This window comes from Typopeltis vanoorti, chromosome 23, assembly GCF_054136105.1.
Source record: "Typopeltis vanoorti isolate ZY-2024b chromosome 23, IOZ_Tvanoo_1.0, whole genome shotgun sequence".
In the NCBI taxonomy this organism is placed as follows: domain Eukaryota; kingdom Metazoa; phylum Arthropoda; class Arachnida; order Uropygi; family Thelyphonidae; genus Typopeltis; species Typopeltis vanoorti.
Window position 1 is genome coordinate 26280778 of NC_143571.1, and position 19124 is coordinate 26299901.

General features: G+C 35.5%; 1 protein-coding gene across 1 annotated transcript in view; it reads right to left on the bottom strand.

The window, feature by feature from the left end:
• The window catches only part of LOC150093700 (ras-related and estrogen-regulated growth inhibitor-like protein A), a 48095-nt gene extending 44492 nt beyond the window's left edge, over positions 1-3603 (bottom strand). The window contains exon 1 of the mRNA XM_090413004.1: positions 3304-3603. Within this exon, the coding sequence (XP_090269130.1) occupies positions 3304-3364 (61 nt within the window). The 5' untranslated portion in view covers positions 3365-3603. The remainder of the gene's footprint in view (positions 1-3303) is intronic.
• Between the last annotated feature and the right edge of the window lie 15521 nt (positions 3604-19124).

The window sequence follows — 19124 nt, forward strand, 5'->3', positions numbered from 1 at the left end:
GGAAATATCAATAAAATGTGATTATTAGATAACCAATCAAGTGTAAGTTAGCAATAAACAGAAAAATGATAGAGAAAGTGATGAATTGTTAAATATCTTGGAATTCAGATTAATTCAGAAAGAATAATTGAAAATGAAGAAAAGAGCAGTCATTTCATGGCAAATAAGTATTTCTGGACGTTTACACAGAACAGTATGCAAAAATAAGATTTTTTTGCATGCATAAGAAATGAAACAGGTCTATGACCTGAAGCTATTTACATTTTGTGTGTGTGTGTGTGTGTGTGTGTGTGTGTGTGTGTGTGTGTGTGTGTGTGTGTGTGTGTGTGTGTGTGTGTGTGTGTGTGTGTATTTCAGTGCGTGCACAGGGTTCAACAAATTATACAAAATCCTACTCACCCAGGACAACACCCCACCCACCCACCCACCCACGCTTTTTAAGGATATAAGAAGGAAAAGTGAATAAATAATAGGAATAAGAAGAACAGTAAAAATAACATTGAATTTTCGGAAACGATAATTTGTTGTAGTAATATCTTTCTGTGTTTTCTTTAAAAATATTTTATTTACAAAGTTATTTTGTTATTAAATGGGGGGGGATCTATTTTGTGCATTCTGCAGCTACTCGCCACCTGGCAAAATTTACTCATATAATATATATTAAAATTCTAGGTATAGAATTCTGTATTTCGGAAATAGAATTTCTGAAGTATAGAAATTCTTCAGTCAAAGAAGGAAATATGATGAAGAACGAGATAAAAGCTAAAATAAAGAGCGTGTGGGATGTAGCCTGTTTATGTTGTTTAGGACGACGCTATCTACGCAAACTATTCTAAATGGAGACAAGCACTACTGCCGAAATTAGTTGTGAACGCGAATAGAAGTGATGTGTGTACTGAATTGAATTCATAATTTACCTCATTAGTTTTTATATTAGATAATTACTTTTGGCCTTGTTAATTCTATATTTATCCATGATAAAAGACACGTGTTTTGGGGTCTTGAGTACCCATCAAGGAGGACACGAAAAATATTTTAATCCTTTTCCGAAGCTGATTGTCCCGCCACTTCCATCTTAAACCCAATGGTTTAAGATGGAAGTGGCGGGGCATTTTTTTTAAAATCCCTCTGACACTCGATCTATTATTCCATTCAACAGGCATAATACACACAAATGAAATAATACATTCGCTTCCTCAAAATCGACTTCCTAAGTTGGTCAGAATCTAAAATGCGAAATTGGAATCTAAGATGCATTCCAATGCTAAAATATATTTTCATCCAACCGAAATGGCTTTCCTGCCTGAGTGAATTGATGTTTTTTTTTTTTTTCAAAGAATGAATACAAACAGTTTTATCACATAGTTTAAATGTCTTTTACAACCAAAAACAGAAGAAATGAATTATCTTAAAGATGACTGCGTGACATTTGCACAATACACTGTGGAACTACCGATTCTGTTCTATACGTTAAACACGGCATTCGATTTTATTAAAAAAAAAATGAAATAAAAAAGGAAAAACACGAATAATAATAATAATAATAATAATAATAATAATAACAGTTCTTCAAACAAGCCATTTCTGACGCAGAAATACAAGGAACCGTTTCTTTTATGCGGAGGTAAGAGACCTAATAGAGGTCAATCGTTTAAAATTCAACTTTTAAAATTCAGCTCAAGAAGAGGAAGACCTTAATAAGAACAATAGGTGCCATAAAGTGTTATGGACCGACCAACCTGTTTGTTATATCAGATTACCTTTTTTTGCGTTTTCCTAGTGTCTGTTTAATTATGTTGTTAAGCCTAACCTGTTCCACAAGAGAAGTATCTCCAATGGCCTTCCACCTAGCTAGCCCTGCGGTTCGGTTTGATGGAAGGTACTGAATTATATCTGCGACCTTAGGATTGATGAAAGCCGGATCAAGTTAAAATACTTAACACTTACGTTCCGGCTTTACACTAAAGGTCAGTGGGCGAAACGGTCAAGTACATATCCTCGGCACCAGCACACTTTGTCTTCCTTTATTTACGTAACTTCATGGATAAAGATGAAGGAGGAGACGCTGCAACCTTTCACCCCATTCACGTGGCTAACTTTGTATGTCTGTCAGTGTGTGTGTGTGTGTGTGTGTGTGTGTGTGTGTGCGCGCTGCGGAAGTGGCGCAAATAGATTTTTTTTTTTTTTTTTTTTTGCCGGATTATCCTGTGGTGATTGATAAGCAGCTGTTAGCGGACCCAGAGACCCTGTTGCCTCCAGCCCACGTGACTAATCCAGCAAGGTCGTCAGGTATGAGTGCACGAAACATATGACAAAAAAAAAAAAAAAAAAAACATAGTTGTGTTAGGTCTGTGCATGTTAGCCTGTTTATGAGACCTGAAACAGTGTGTAGTTTATTCTTTTACACTGAGATGAGGAGCCGGTTAGCGACCTTAAACAGTAAACCTTGTGAAAGGTTAAAGAAAAGAAAAAAAAAATTTTTTCTCTTACTGAAATCCGTGGGAAACTTTTTTTTCTTCGCGAACTAAGTTAATTTTCCTGCAACTTGAGTTGTTTATAAGTCAAATGTGAACTAATTTCTCAATGATATAGTCAAACTGTATTCCAAGCATGTAAACACGGTTTATATATATTATTTTGTTTTTGTTTTTAACAAGCTGTCTGAAGAATGATTGAGCATCAAATAATAACGTCCTACGTTTGTTAAATAGATACATAAAATATATTTTAAAAAATTGATTAATTATTGTTTTCCTCTAAAATTTATTTCAGAAACGGTTGTAAATATATTCATAAAAAGGGTTTGAATAAAACATAAACATAATCCATAGATAAGATACTGATCATCGGTTCCATAAAAGCCTTCGGAGATCACTGTCTTTCATATTTGAAAGCAGATAAAAAAAAAGCAAAACAAAAATATTTGGATTTCTGAATCTCCGGCAGATGGCGCATCAATACACAGATACTAAGTAGCACACGTTATAGGAAAGCAAATTAGAAATAAATATCGTACATTTCGGAGAGTCGTTTTCTTCTCACTGGCTAGTCCTTCGAAACACAGCCGTTTACGACCTAAAATAAAAAATAAAAATTTCTTTGTACACACGTAGAGTGTTTGATTTTTCTCGCGTACACCCTAACGAATGCAAACTTATCCCAAACGCGGAAGCAATCGATGAATAATCACCTAAAAACAAACACAGAAACAGCAAACAAAACTGGTCTCTTCATTCGAACTGTTTTCAGTTATTAACACTAAAAGTAACAAAAATAAAAAAATAAAAAAAACAGATGGCTTACCTGATTTACCAGCACGAGAAATACCTAGAACTACAACTTTCAATCGACTTTGGTTTGTCATTTTGGGCAGTAAAAACGACTTTGTTGGGAGCGATGGAATGTCACGCAATCCGAAAACTATGCAGTTCGTTACGCAAGGACGAAGAAAGCAGTCGCTCAAGAGAAATGGATGAGAGCCCAGTAGAACCGCATGTTGAATAGAAGGAGACGTCAGCTGGGGGATAATACGAGATGGTATTGTTAGTGTAGGGCCTTCAAAGGTGATAAAGCTTAGCAAGGTATACACTGTACAAGTGGAACACTCGCGATGCACAGCGTTCCCAGTGAGACAGCGTTACCTTGGGAGTACCCGCTCTAGACCCTGTTTATATCTTGCAAGGGCTTGCCCGTCAACTAACCAACAAGAACTTTACTCCCCCCCCCCCTATCCGCCGCTCAGTTTATCCCCGTACTTACCCCTCGCCCTGGCAGCAAGTAGCACAGACCTGGCAAAGCGGTGGAGTCATCGTACCCAGTACGTCATGAAGGAGCCAGGTAGGTCTCCTTACAGCCAATAGGACTTATGTATTGTACGATCACATACAATCAAGCCGTCAGTGTAAGAAGGAAGCAAAAACAGCTGTTGTTTGTTATCATTTTGGGATGACAGAAAGAAACTGAATCTCTTCCGGATAGGTGTAAGTCACGTGGTTTGTTTCACTCTTTTGCCTTAAGTGGAAGTTGCGGTTAATATTCTTTCCCTTTCTTACCAAATTCTTCCCTTCCTGAAAGGATTCCTTCATTGACTTTGTCAGCCTTGAATCTGTGATGCTAAACTCGATTTCTCAAAGAGGTTATTAAGTATTCAGTAACACTCTTTGCATACTGAACTTGGAGTAGGCAAGTCCAGTATTCGGTGTCTTGAATGCAGGTTAAGATGTCGTTATAGATCATGTCAGCCTTATGTAAACATGGATCAAATTTTCTATTCAGGCTGCAGGTTAAATAAACTATCTTAAGATGTATGGAACAGTAGATCAAGAACCTTTATTCAAATAGACGTTTAAAAAGAAAAAGAAAACAATTACTCCATTAAAACAGTTTATTCTCGCATTTAGATCACTAAATAATATTCTATAAACAACAATTTAAAATTTAGTATATAGTATATATCAAAGTATGCTATTATCAGAATATACTGTCTAAAATCATTGCATACGTTCAGAAATATTTCTCTTATGTTTGTAAAAATTGTCTCGCGAATGATATCACCATTAGAATGGTTCTAATACAAAAAAATTCATAGTTGCATAAAAATTATGAAAGAGACGATATGTATCAGTCTGATTAGCAGAGTATTGTTAATCTTCATTGTTACATAGCAGTTAAAAAGAGACAATATAGAAGTCTGATTAGCAGAGTATTATTAATCTTCATTGTTGCATAGCAATTAAAGAGAGACAATATAGAAGTCTGATTAGCAGAGTATTATTAATCTCCATTGTTGCATAAAAATTATGAAAGAGACGATATGTATCAGTCTGATTAGCAGAGTATTGTTAATCTCCATTGTTGCATAAAAATTATGAAAGAGACAATATGTATCAGTCTGATTAGCAGGTATTGTTAATCTTCATTGTTGCATAGCAATTAAAGAGAGACAATATAGAAGTCTGATTAGCAGAGTATTATTAATCTCCATTGTTGCATAAAAATTATGAAAGAGACGATATGTATCAGTCTGATTAGTAGGTATTGTTAATCTCCATTGTTGCATAAAAATTATGAAAGAGACAATATGTATCATTCTGATAAGCAGGTATTGTTAATCTTCATTGTTGCATAGCAATTAAAATGAGACAATATAGAAGTCTGAGTAGCAGAGTATTATTAATCTCCATTGTTGCATAAAAATTATGAAAGAGACAATTTATATCAATTTGATTAACAAAGAATTGTTAATCTCCATCTGCCATCTGGTAGTGAAATGGGCAACTTAAGTTAATACTATACCACTTAAACAATGAAAGGCAAGAATACTGACATTATACAAGAGCAGAACTCTGCCCTCGTTTAGAAAGCAGCTACATGACGTATCACGGAAAGAGATAAAACTTGTCAAAGACAAATTTAATTATGGTCAATAAAAATTATCCCAAGTCTTATCGAAAGGAAAGTGAAAGCCAGGCTAGTTCTTTGCCATTACAGATAGTAGATGATAACGAATTGCAATCAGAGGAATGTAAGAAAAACAAAAGCACCTCACTCTTTAGGGGATCATTAAATTTTTATGTACTTACAGCACCTCGACTATGGTAAGTTCGATGTGTGGTTGCGATGTCGACAGAGTTGGAAATATGACTGAAACACGATCCATTAAAGGTCTCAAGTCCAACTACGTGTTTGGCCTGGTAATGTCGGTATTAGATTCGAGCTACGTGAGTACAAGAAACAAAGGATTAACTTACGATTATCTGATTGATAGTATTACAGTCTAGACATTCAGGAAATTTTAGTGACAACTAAAGTAGCACTTAAGTCCTCCACTGCTCTAGATAATTAGAGGTTAATGGGATCTCCCACATTCAAACCTTGGTTTTATTTTTCTGTAGTAACATCTTCCATATTGGATAAACTTCATTTGTGTGTATGTGTGCGTGCGCGCGCGCCAACGACAAGTCTAATTATTGTGATATATTTTATATATCACAATAATTAGACTGCGTCAATCCTAAACCTAAAATATATGACGCCATCTAAATGAAATATTATTACATTCATATCATGACGCCATCTAAATGAAATATTATTACATTCATATCATGACGCCATCTAGATGAAATATTACTTTCATATCATGACGCCTTCTAAATGAAATATTATTACATTCATATCATGACGCCATCTAAATGAAATATTATTACATTCATATCATGACGCCATCTAGATGAAATATTACTTTCATATCATGACGCCTTCTAAATGAAATATTATTACATTCATATCATGACGCCATCTAAATGAAATATTATTACATTCATATTATGACGCCATCTAAATGAAATGCATTTTTTCTCCCTCCCAGTCCCATTATGTTGTCAATGTCAATTTTGATATATTTGAAAATATATCAAAATTGTTCTACTGTGAATGCTGTTCGATATTGTTATCTATTGACTCTGAAAGCAAGTAAAATGGCGGACCATGTATACCTTATATAATCTATTTTCTGTTATTGTTTTGAAATTTATGATCAACTACTGCTAATATGTTTTATTATCACCTGGGAGGATGTTCAACCGTCGATTACTAATGAGCTAAATAATTAAAGTGAACAAATTATAGAATAATACAATGAGCGGAAAAACATTAAGCTAGACCGGTTAGTTCATTAATATACTACATGTAATTAGTAAAAAAAAAGCAAAGAGGAGGGCCAGGATAAAGATTAATATACGTTAGTGAAACATAATGCAAAGCGCAAAACTAATGCAAAAATAGAAAGAAAAATCAATTAATGTAAAGAAAAATGCCAATTTTTCTTTGTATTAATTGCCACAATCTTCTGGCGTAACTGGAAGGAATACATACAGTCGATGTTTGGCCGGAAAGCTCTGGAGTTTGAACTGTCTCGAGAAAAATTTAGCTCTACCGAACCTAGAGAGTTAACCGTCTAGGACGAAGGTTGAAGAAGTCCTTACTTCCTCAAGGAAACTTGAACTAAACTAACTTCTCCTGGTAATGCTGCACAGTTATCAATCCTGGTCAATTATTTATAATTATTGCCAAAATTTTGTTTATTTTTTGTTTCCCACGAAAGGTTATTCGTAAGCGTTGTAATCTTTGCTCTAGAGACCAAAAACAAGCCACTTCAGGCCTCCAGTAAGCAGGGTGATGAAATTCGTCTCCCATCTAAAGACAGTTACAAACATCCATGCGCATAGTGAGATTCGAACCCACGATTTGTTGGTTGGAGAGCAGGATCGACCAACAAAGCCGGCATTCACAATATATATACTAATCAATAATTCTAAGTACATTTAGAATGTTCATTACGGACAATAAAGAGAGATAAATTTTGCATAACATTATGTATACGTTCTGCCCTTTGGAAGACGATAAACCCATGATTCGGAAAGGACAATACTGACCAGAAAGGTTCTCATAAAATTTCGTTCATCTACTGAGATCGGAATCGAATCCATATTTCTCCCAAAAGAACATCGTCGCATTACAGAAGCCGTAAATATTTTAGGCTTAAACGGTGAGTTGGTCGGTCTGGAGAGGTGGAGGGTTTTCCTGCAGGAAACTCAGGTTTTTCGTACCTCAAAACCGGCAAACCGGCCCAGTTTTGCTCTTAGGAAATGCAGCAGAGGAGTGTCGTACGAACTGCATTAATTCGTCTTGACCTCTAATCACGGGATTCTACCCACCCTAAGAGACAGAAGAAGCTTTTAGGCTGGTTTCAATTAGAATCTTTTTACTGAGCAGAAAACGATTTTTCCAATACGAAGGTCATATTCAAGGTTGAGACAAATATTGCATTTGTCATTGCGCTACGAATGATTAAAAACATTGTAATAACAAAAATATAATTAAAAAGGCTTCGATTTTTCATTGCTAAGAAAGCTGAATAATTAGTTTACCAAACAGGTTTATCAGCTAGACACTTAAATTGACATTATACGATATCTTGCATCATCTAATTAATCTCATGAAAAGGAAATTTGTTTTAATTTTGTAGCTGTAAGCTGAAGTCTAATTTTAACTATTTCAGCTTGCAACAATCACGGAAAGTGTCATTTCAGAAAAATGGGTCATTAATAAGAAATGTTTGATCATTTTAGCGAGTTCTTTAGACCAGAGACATGTTAAAGTTTCGCTTGTAACTTCTTATTTCACTAAACAGTTTAAAAATAACACATTTCCTCTTCCCACTTGCCTTCTTATCTCAAAAAAGGGAAGCTTTAATTGGCCATCAACCCTCAACTGTCTACCTATGTGATAGCTCTTTGCGTGAGTAGATATAAACATCTCTCTCTTTCCCTTCTAAGCTCGAGAAGTAATTAAAAAAAGAGAGATTTATTTAAGTTATTCTTACTCTTTACGAGCATTTTACCTCCCCTTTGTAGCGGATAAACGACTGGTCTAGGGCATCTTATCTGCTGCTAAGATGAGACAAAACGTCTCAAGGTCTTGGCTGTCATTTGGCTTGGCGAACGAAAGTCAAGGACGCAGTTAACCGTAGCATCCGAGGGATCACACATACACGTACATATACATTGGCAAAGGCAAGGCTGTTCTTGATAGAGAGGGAGGTCGTGCTCTTTGTTAAGGTATGGCTCTGTTACTGTCAGAAAACGATCCGTAAACAAACTTGGACATGGTTATTTCGGTGGCTCGGTATGAATGAAATGTAAAACATCATAAATAAATATTAGCGGCTCTCTTGGAAGTAAAATAAGCGAATACATTTTTAGAGCAAAATTATTATTAAACGAATAATTATATTCTACACTTACTTTCACACGTTACAACCGGATAGACGTTTGCCATCTATTAATCCTTATAAGGACTGGCTTAAAGTGGCGAAGAAAGAATGCTTTTCATCTTCTCCGTTATCTGTAGATAACGGATCTAAAAATTCGAACGATCCCTAGGCCACTCAATTGTGGGCGAAAGACTGTCCATCTCAGTGTTGGCTCCACTCAGTGATGGCCTTCCACCCACATGCCACCACTGAGCAGAACCACTCAAATTCCGAAGAAAAGCATTCACCGACAAAGCCCCTCAGCGGGCCGTGCCGGAGAACACTTTCCCCGGAGGCTCAAATTGCTCCCTTAAGGCAAAAACCTTAAGAGAGCGTACTCATATTAACAATAGCCGAGCCTCAGTTAGAACTTCATTGTGTACAGCACTGCCATCCATTACTCTCCAAGGGTATTGGATTGAATGAATCAATCACCACATCTCATGGTCGATTGATTCACCCACCTCGATTCCCATCCATTACCCTTATAAGGACTGGCTTAAAGGGGCGAAGCAAGAATGCTTTTCATCTTCCCCGTTATCCGTAGAGGTCAGTGTAGGGATAAGGTGTTATTGAGCTATTAAAGCTCTGATCATGGCAGGAGGGTAACAGCAATAGCCGAGCCTCAGTTAGAACTTCATTGGCTACAGCATTGCCATCCATTATCCTCCAAGGTTATTAATCATCGCATCTCCTGATCATCCATTACCTTAAGTTCTTATAAGAACTGGGCGATGGACTGAGTCCTTGACTCTTTATCCCGTCATCTGAATGAAGATAATCTGTGTGGATAGGATGTTATTGAGCTAAAAAGCTCTAGTCATGGCTGGGTAACGGCAATACCCGAGCCTCAGTTAAAACTTCATTGGTTATAGCATTGCCATTTGTTACCCTGGAAGTCCTAAAAAGGCTCATCCATTACCTTCCCTCCATGTACATTATCTATATCAAAATGAATGAAGTTTCTAACAGGTGTTGGGAAAAAATTCTAATTATTATTAGAAAAATAAAAAATATCTTGAATATTTTTTTAAATTTAAAATAAAATTAATTTCCAAATAAATTTATAAAACTTTTACAAAATTTAAAATGAAATTTAAGATTTTTAAACAACTGCCAGTATAGTATACTGTGGCATATGGTCATGATTAGTAAACATTTCACGATTTGTGAGCTTGGAATAATATTCGTCTTCTGAAAATTTGAAGTTATATGGCTTTGTTCACTTTTTGGACTTTGAACTTCAAATATTATATAAACTTTTCTTTTCGTAGTTTTAGATCTCGGTTACCAAAAGTCCCTAAAAAGAACAATTATCGTGTAGCTTCCATTTTCCCCTACAATTTCCTGTCCCTTGTTGAAATCTATGAAAGATGCTCTTTAGGCGCCTCTAGTAGCATGGTAGTCATACAACGTTTCAGGAAACTCAATTTACGAGTTCAAAAGTTATAAGGTGGAGGGGAAAAACATATAAGCCTATTTTCCCCTTAACGAAAAGTAGGGTAAATATCAGAAAGAAAGAACAGACTGATCATTCAATGTCATCTGCACTTGAAGTATCATGCAGATGGTTTTAAGAAAACCAACAGAGCCTCTGAAAATTGCGGAGAACAAAAAAAAACAATTTATGGGGCATTTACTTTTTATTTTTTAAATCTCAAACTTTCCTGTTTTTAGACAAGAAAATTACATGCTGGAATACTATTGAGGAAACAAAGGAAAGCCACTGAACCTTCAGATAAGACTATTAAAGTTGAAAAGAGGAGGAACTGGATCCTTGTGACAGCCATGAAAAGATTTTCTTATGAGGCAGTCCAACGTGTGGTAATAGCCAAGGTGTGATAATGTACAACTCAACACTACGTGTTGAATATGTCAAATGATGTAACCTCCTTATTACGATAATTAGGGGGGGGGGGAAGATAATTCCTACATTCTGCAAATATAATTGTAGTAATTATATGAAATGCGTTAAAAACTGCAAGGTATGTTGTCTAACTTTGCGACATATTTTCGGTAGGGTTCAGAGTACAGAAAATGTGACATTTAAAAAAAAAAAAAAAAAAAAAAAAACCTTAGGAGATGATATTCAAAGACTTTCTCTTGTGTGAAAAGACATTAAAGAAGGCAATTCACCGAATCAGTAATCCGTTAAGTATCAGGGGAAGAGACAGGAGACGAACAAGAAACTCAGTCCCTTACTGAAATAAAATGGAAGATAAAAGCTAGAAGATTAAAGGATTAACTGTAATACCATCTATTGGAACTCGGTGTCGCCAAAATAAATAAGTGTATAAAAAAATGCCACAAACTTTTTATCACCTCGTCACACACATGTCTCGCTGGTCTCACGAGCTCCCCTTTAACCATTCTGGTGTGTTGCGGACGTTAGCTTCTGCAGAGGAAATACTTGCTTATCTCCCTCCCGCTCCCGAGGGCTATTTTGTCGTACTAAATAAAGGTTATGGTCCATGAAATAACTGCACCTATCGGGTTCTGCCTGTGGGCCTTTGCTTCCACTTGAAGATTCCAAAATTGTTTTTTCCCCATCTTAGAAACGAGTTAATTATGCTAATTATGGTTTAATGACTTATCTCTTAATTAATTAAATGTTAAACTTCATCAATATAATCAATAGATGGTGGCTTGTTTCGCTAATAAGAAATGGCACCGAACAAACCAATCCAGTTGTTCTGTCAGCAACACATAAATACAGGAGACTAATTTTAGTCAATATTTACCCATAAATTTGGTAAAACTTTGCAACATATGTTCTTGTCTATTCAGACGCTTTTACAAACATCTGTTCTTGCCAACTGATAATTCTAAGTTCTTTAGATAGATACGGAAATCTTTCCCAAGTTGTTTCAACGTATCTCTTATAAATCTATTAAGAAAATAATCTATAATCTCCTTCTTCAGTTTCGATAAAAAAAAGAAAATCACATTTATTATCTTCCATGGTGATAAGTAGCATTGCGAAAGACAGAATTGACAGTCATCCCTCCATAAAAGTAAGTGCCAATGCCCCACCCAAATCCTTAGGTCCTCCCACTGATTTTTTTCTCTTGTACTTATCTCAGAATTAAAGGTGACCTCTCTACCATGCACGCCCCGCCGTTGTTGATGGGAAGTAAAGGAACCTGTTACATTTTCTTTGCCTCCTGTGATGTTCAAGACTTATGATAGAAGAATGATTGAAATCAAAAAGACTATGATTGAATAGAAGCGATTATTGCAAGAATAAATCATCTATTTTTAGATTGTAAAAGTTCAATGCACAACAGTAAATCTAATGACTTCGTATACACAATGAGTTACGTCAATGCAATCTACAACAATCAATGATAATCTCTATTGTTTCTACCATTCATCCCGTTATAAACGACTTTCTTAACAATGAAATATTGCCCATTGAAACTGACAATGTAACACAGAAACTGTAAAAAGAGAAAAAGCTAACAATGGACTCTGGAATTCTACTACAACCAAACAAAGAAATGGGAGGTAAGGAATCGCTCTGCAAAAATGAAATTCAATTAGTTTAGCTAATGTTAATGAATTTAGTGTATTATTATTAGCAGACTGATGCTAGTCGTTTACTTTATTCGAATTTGAATCTAAAATAAGCGAGTTAATATGGAATATGTGATTTAAAATCTCTTTAGAAGCATTTAAAGAAAATGTTGTTTGTTAATAAGTTTGAAAAAAATAATAATAATAATAAACGAATGAAGATGAAAGTAGCCTGACCAAGCATAGCATTTCACATGAAACAGTATCTTGGTATGATTTTGGATTGTATTTGATTTCTGGCAGTTTGTGAAGTTTAGAATGAATATTTTAAGAATTAAAACTATAAAAAAATGAGATTACATTTGACAGGTATCGTAAATAAAAATAATTACAACGGACGTTGGAAGTTTTTTCCCACTTGGATAGATTATTAATAAATTTAGTTTAATCCTTTATCCAAGTGTAAGCAAACAAAGTTTGTGCCTGAAGTATCTTCAGGACTGAGGCATCTCGTGGTAAAGGTAGACTATAATAAATTCAGTTTAATCCTTTATCTAAGTGTAAGCAAACAAAGTGAAAAAAAAAACTTCCAACATCTTTCTCTAAATCCAGAGTAATTTAATAATAAGGTGAGACATTTTTTGGCAACTCATAAAGGTAAAGATGACTTCTCCATTGCTTTCACCTTGGTATCACCACCTCTAGGTCTGGCTCCCACTGATGAGACTTCAATAAAGGTCGAAACCGGTCTGGGTAGTGGCTCTTCCCTTAATGCATAGTACTATACATGACTGCAAGGAGATGTGCTTTGCTTTATGGGAGATACTGAGACAAGGAGTGATGAGAGCTTGGTCCACCTTTACCACGAGCTGCCTCAGTCCTGAAGATACTTCAGGCGCAAACTTTGTTTACACTTGGATAAAGGATTAAACTAAACTTATTAATTACAACGGACGTTTAATAATAATTACCACTAAATCGATTATCCGCGCGCTTAGCCTAGTGGCTGTGTGCTTCGCAACCATATGACTGTGGAAGGAGTGTCCCAGGTTCGATTCCTGTCGAAGACGTGAGGAATTTGAGGATCTTCCTCAGCCATAGCGAAGTTAGCCGGTCTTGGGCGCGGGCAGTAGGTTTTTTTCCGGCAGTTTATCTGGCGTTTTTCATCCCGCAAACCAGCCCCATGAACACACACGGATCTACAGCCATAAATACTAAAACCCCCCATCAGGGAGCACTACTCGCCCCAATAGGGACGGGGGGGGAAAGAGGGAGGAAACTCCATACGAATAAATAAATAAAAACCACTAAATCTACATTTTACAGATTCTACAATCTAATCTGTCAATCTATATTCTCAGATTAGAAATGATATTAAACTCATTATATAATATCTTCTAATTAGTGAAGTAAAAAATTCCATGAGATTTTTTGGAAAAAAAAAAAAAAGCACTGCACAGTTTCCTTTTTTTTTTTTTAATTTATTTAGTCAAATTAGATGAACCAGTGAGATATACTTAATATGCTATAGTTTGAAACATTTTGTGGGAATGACACTAACACGGACCTGTACATACGAATAAATACTAATTAAGATTAAGATTAGAAACATCGTTTCCTTATGTAAAGGTCACGCAAATACATTGAAACTCAGTCAGTGAAGATGGAAATATTTGTTTACCGATTTCCAAAAACTCAATTAAAACAGGACTACCCACTCCATTTCATACAGAATTCTCCTTCACTCACATTATCAAGGTATATTTACTATTGAAATAAATTTTCCCTTTTCAACTTAATTACTTTTTTTTTTCATTTCACATGTGAAATGTATATTTATTTAAGGAAAAAATAACTTATAATTACTATTAATAATCAAGCTAAGTAATGCTGCTTAATTTCTTCGATTCTCGAGACTATTGTGGCGCGGGTTATTTCGGCTGTTGTATACACTCGCCAAGAGCCGAAGAACCGCTAAAACCTCTCCCACTACACACTTACATCTTTTCTTCTACAGGAATTTTTTGTTGGAAATTCCTGAAGCTTCGTTACAAACTAATCCTTAGCTTTTTTTAAATTTTTTTTTAAATTTTGAACCATCAAAACCACCCTTTTCTGCTAATAACGAAAAGACAGACTGATACTACTTCTATCCTCTTCGTTTCTTGACTGACAAGCGAAATGTACTCTTTGAAAGGAAGCAATTGCCTACTTTTGTTGTCTTTCTTTCTTTTATACTTAATTTATGCTTTAATTTAAATGTATTTTACTTTGCAGCCTTTCAATAAAAATTATCTGTTTTAATTTGACTAAAAGTTTTTTTTTTTTTAGTTTCCGATTACAGCACTAATACGTCTTTTCATCTGTTTTTCTCTCTAAGTATTTATGTCTGGTTTAGATATGTGTTCATTTGTCTGTTTTCGGGAACGAAAAACCTGAGTTTCTGACGAGGAACGAATCCTGAGACCGGATAACTTACCTTCGATTGAAAAGCTCTAATAAAGGTTCTTCACATCATAGACGGGATTTAAAGCCCTGTCTTTAGAACCAAAAGGATCCGTCGAAATCAACTGAGCTATAGATGCTCTTTTAGTCGGATTAGATTATGAATATTTATTATTTTTGGGACAGTCAGTATTCGTAGTATAATTCGATGACAAAGAATATCTCAATAAAAGTATATGCATAAAAAAAATAAGTAAATGAAAACAGGTGCATTTCTCTAGCAATCTTGAGCGACGATTAATGCAACCTGAAAATAAATAAAAGTTTTAACAACAATGAATTATTTAAACAATTATTGGCGATAAAATGCAAATACAAATTTTAAATTGTATTTGCATTTTAAAGTGATACAAAATTTAAAGTGATAACTTCGTTTACACGAAGTTATTATTTTAAATTAAATTTAGTCAAAATGTTTTTTGAATGATTCACTCGATAATCTTGATGTACTACATAGTTTTGAATTTCATCCAATAAAAACGTGAGGTACAAATGTATCTTATTCGCTGATAGTTTGTAGACTTAAACTACTTTCAAAAAAAGGGGAATAAGAATTCCCAATCTAATTCTGAAGCAGCAGAATTTTTCCCCTCAAATCTAGAATATACACATTTAATAACACAATATCAGGTTGCTGAAATTTTCAGCCAAGGATAGAGTCATTTAATATTCTGCAGGTTCCAATCCGAGTGGAATCTGTTAAGGAGGATGAAGTCTGGTTATTAATATTGTACAAGTGAAGTTTAAAACTTAGTTTTTCTGTTTTCTTTCATTTTTTTTTTTATTCGAACGTAGAACGTTCCTCTGAATTTTTGCAGATTTGTCCATTTAGATTTAATATGTTTATAATAGGTTATCGTTCGTAAGGCCACGTGGAGATGGCGATTAATCGAATATATCTCCATTTCGAAGTGGTTCCACGTGTTGCTTAAAAAAAAAAAACTTGAAAAGTATCGTGTGTTTTTTATAGTTTTCATAAGTCCCTTCGTGTGCTGTGAGAAACAAAAGATGACGCTTGCTGCAAGTTTCCATTAGAAGGGGTAAATATTAAAGGCAAACAGGAAGATTTGATAAAACGGTGTTTTCCTATAGTGGTTAGTTAACAGTTTTCTTTTGTTTTCTTTTTTTTCGGTGGGAGGATTCGACTTGCTTCTTGAATATTTTCTTTAGCAATCCTGTTTATGTTTGTTAAAGAAAAGCACGTGAAAATTTAAGCGAAATAATGATGTTTTCATTAATTACACAGTGCCTTCTTTGTTCTACACTTTCAAAACGGTTACACATTGCTAATAAATGAGGAAAGCTTTTGGTTTTTCCTTTGTCAGTGGATGCATGATTTCAAGAAACATTCCGGAGTTTTGTTGGCGTCAAAGTTGTCAAAAAAAAAAAAAAAAGCTTCTGTCAGGACAGAACGTTTCCAACTGTTGCTGGCAATTCCAATCGAATAAAAAAAAAAAAAGTCTACAACGCTTTTTTTCCCAGGCAATTAAAAAGTGATTGAAATGGCACTGAGTGATATGAGAAAACGAATTCCATCGATCTTTCAATAATAAATCAAAGCGCCATTTTGGAAAGAACATCAAAATTGCATTGTTAAGACATTCATAGATTCAATGGACAGGAAAACCGACTCCAATGAGGATATATTGGTGGACAGAAACGAAAGAACGGGCTTCTGTTAGACTCTTACACGTCAATAAACTAGGTCACGTGTCTACGGCGTTCTTATCAACAGCGAGTCCGCTTACTTTCCTCCTAACTCAAATCCAAGTGATACATGACACGCCGTAATCTCGACACCCACCGCAATGAGCTTAACCTCCGCGGCTGTTTGCACCTTGTAAAACGCTTAGCCTCTTAATTTAATCTTTTCTCTGAGAAGCAATTAGGTCGCCTGATCGCCCACCTAGAAGAAAAGTTATTCACGTATTTCATTTCCTTCCTTAAGCCACACAAAAGGGGGACCGTACGTATTGCTGGAGGTGTGTTCTCGGACAGCCCTTATAGCCAACCAGTTGAATAATAGTAAAGGAAATTTAATCTGCATTTCTGGTTTCTATTAGCCTTTATTAACGTGTGAGGCGAAGCGATAATAAGCAGAATAATGTACCCCCTCGGACACTGACCCCTTCGATTAAACCTACACGTATTCGAACGACGGCGAATAAGACGGAGAACTTAATGTAATGGAAGACTTAAGTGATTGACAGAATCATTAGGCCTAACTAGGGGTCTATCGGTGATTGGAAAAGCTTTCATAAATAATGGAAGAGAAATATAATGGAGTCTTTTGTCCTCACGGCTATCTAATCACACGCTGACATTCCATAATATGTATCTGATTCCCTTATCCGCATTCCCATCCCCTCATTATAAAATTGAATGGTCTTCAATATACGTTTCTCCACACTGCTTACAAATTAACGAAACTAGTCTCGATTACTTCCTGTATCACAATGAAATATACATCCTGAACATAAATGCAATGGTTACAAGTTACCTTTGATGCTGACGTCATCAATATTATAATCATTTTATTTAATTATGAATTCAACAGCCATGCCCGGTTTACCAAATACACATCTTTCTTTTTCCGCCATCTTTATCATTGATCTTCATAAGTTGGCTATAAAACGTTACCTAACTCAAGGATTACGGTATAATTTAAGAATAACTCTAATTTTCTCCGACACCCTCATCGATTATCTTTGGAATTCTTTTACGGGATCAAACACATACTTTTTTCCCCCTTCGGAAAGCCTTGGAATAATCTTGATTCCTCTCAATGCTGAAAAGCCTATTTGTGGTTCTGTCTGCATGGCGCCGGTGTGTCCCACTCGGAAGAAAAAGACGTGCCCTTTGGTCGGGAAGAGGAAGACCTGGGTTCGAAGTCGTCGAACACGCGAAAAACATCTTAGAGGCCTTTTCAAGGGACTGCATTGAGTTATCAGAAAGAGGAAGAAGGCTTTTACTCCCGGAAACATTTTTTTTTTTATTCCAAAACGGACAAACTGGCAGGTGAAAACATGAACTTAGTACAGTCACCTTATACTTTTAGTTGTCGTCGCTTTAACTCTAAATAATCATAACTTTCACAAAATACTTCTATTTGTAATTAAGATCTGTGATTAAGAGTCAACTCTCGTTTGTGTCGCTTGTTTGCACTCACCTCCTCGAGATAACATACGTAATGCATTTGGAAGATTTCCTGTTGCCAAAAGCAAATAAAAGTCTATCGCGCTTATTCGGCGCTATCTAAAGTAGCACCACCTACAAGAATAATGATAATAATAATAATAATAATCTGTTAAAGTGTGCAATACTCGCTCCTTATTAATAATTGCTACGTGGATTGTGCTACCCTAGTTCCGGAGGGAATTCTTCTACTTTATATTTCTCACTATTGAGCAAATCCCATGAAAAATTGGGTAAAAATTCGGGGCGTTGCATTTGATATCCCTAAGAAGCAGGTTTAGCCTGAAAGCATTCTAAGTAAGTGAGCCTTCTCATCATCCAAGTCTTCCTTCCGCATTTTGCAATTCAGTTTCTGATTTCCTCACTGACTACTCAGTGTGGGTATGATGGTGGGCGGATTCAGACTTCGCAAGAATACCGGGAATCCCTCAGGGTTCTGTCATTTTACCTACTCCCCTCTTTTTTTTATTTATCTTCCTTCCTTCTGTATAACAATGACTTTCTCCAGTCTTGCAAATGCTGGTCCACAGACAGTTTATTCGATGACAGCACCCTGCACTCCTCGTTTTTATTTATTTTTTCTTTCGACCTAACCCCTATAACTCTCCAATGATCTATCTCCTTAATTGAATTAAAATTTTATTTTATTTTTATCTTTGATACTGTTCGCTAGATAATATATATATATATCATTTCCGCTTAATCTTAATCAGTATAAATATGCATACTTCATCATCTAAAGAGTTATTTTTTATACATATTTTAACCAGGATGCAAACCACGTCTTTCTAAACAAAGGGCTTTGTCTAATGAATGAGCTACGGAGGCTCTCCATCTAAGCATCTATAGAATAATTATTACAGCGCATAACGACTTACATGCTTGTTCAAACCAAGCATAAGCAAACAAGGTCTCTTTAATCATTTTCCTGGTAGTGTATCCACACCAGCTTTACTGAGTCGGTTTAAGGATCTGCGAGACATCGATGTTATGTTTTCCCTGTTCGGTCTGCATATTGTTATGAATTCTGTTTCAGGAGATCATTCACCAGTGAATTAAACGTGATTTTCGAAGATACTGCTAAAATTCGCTATGA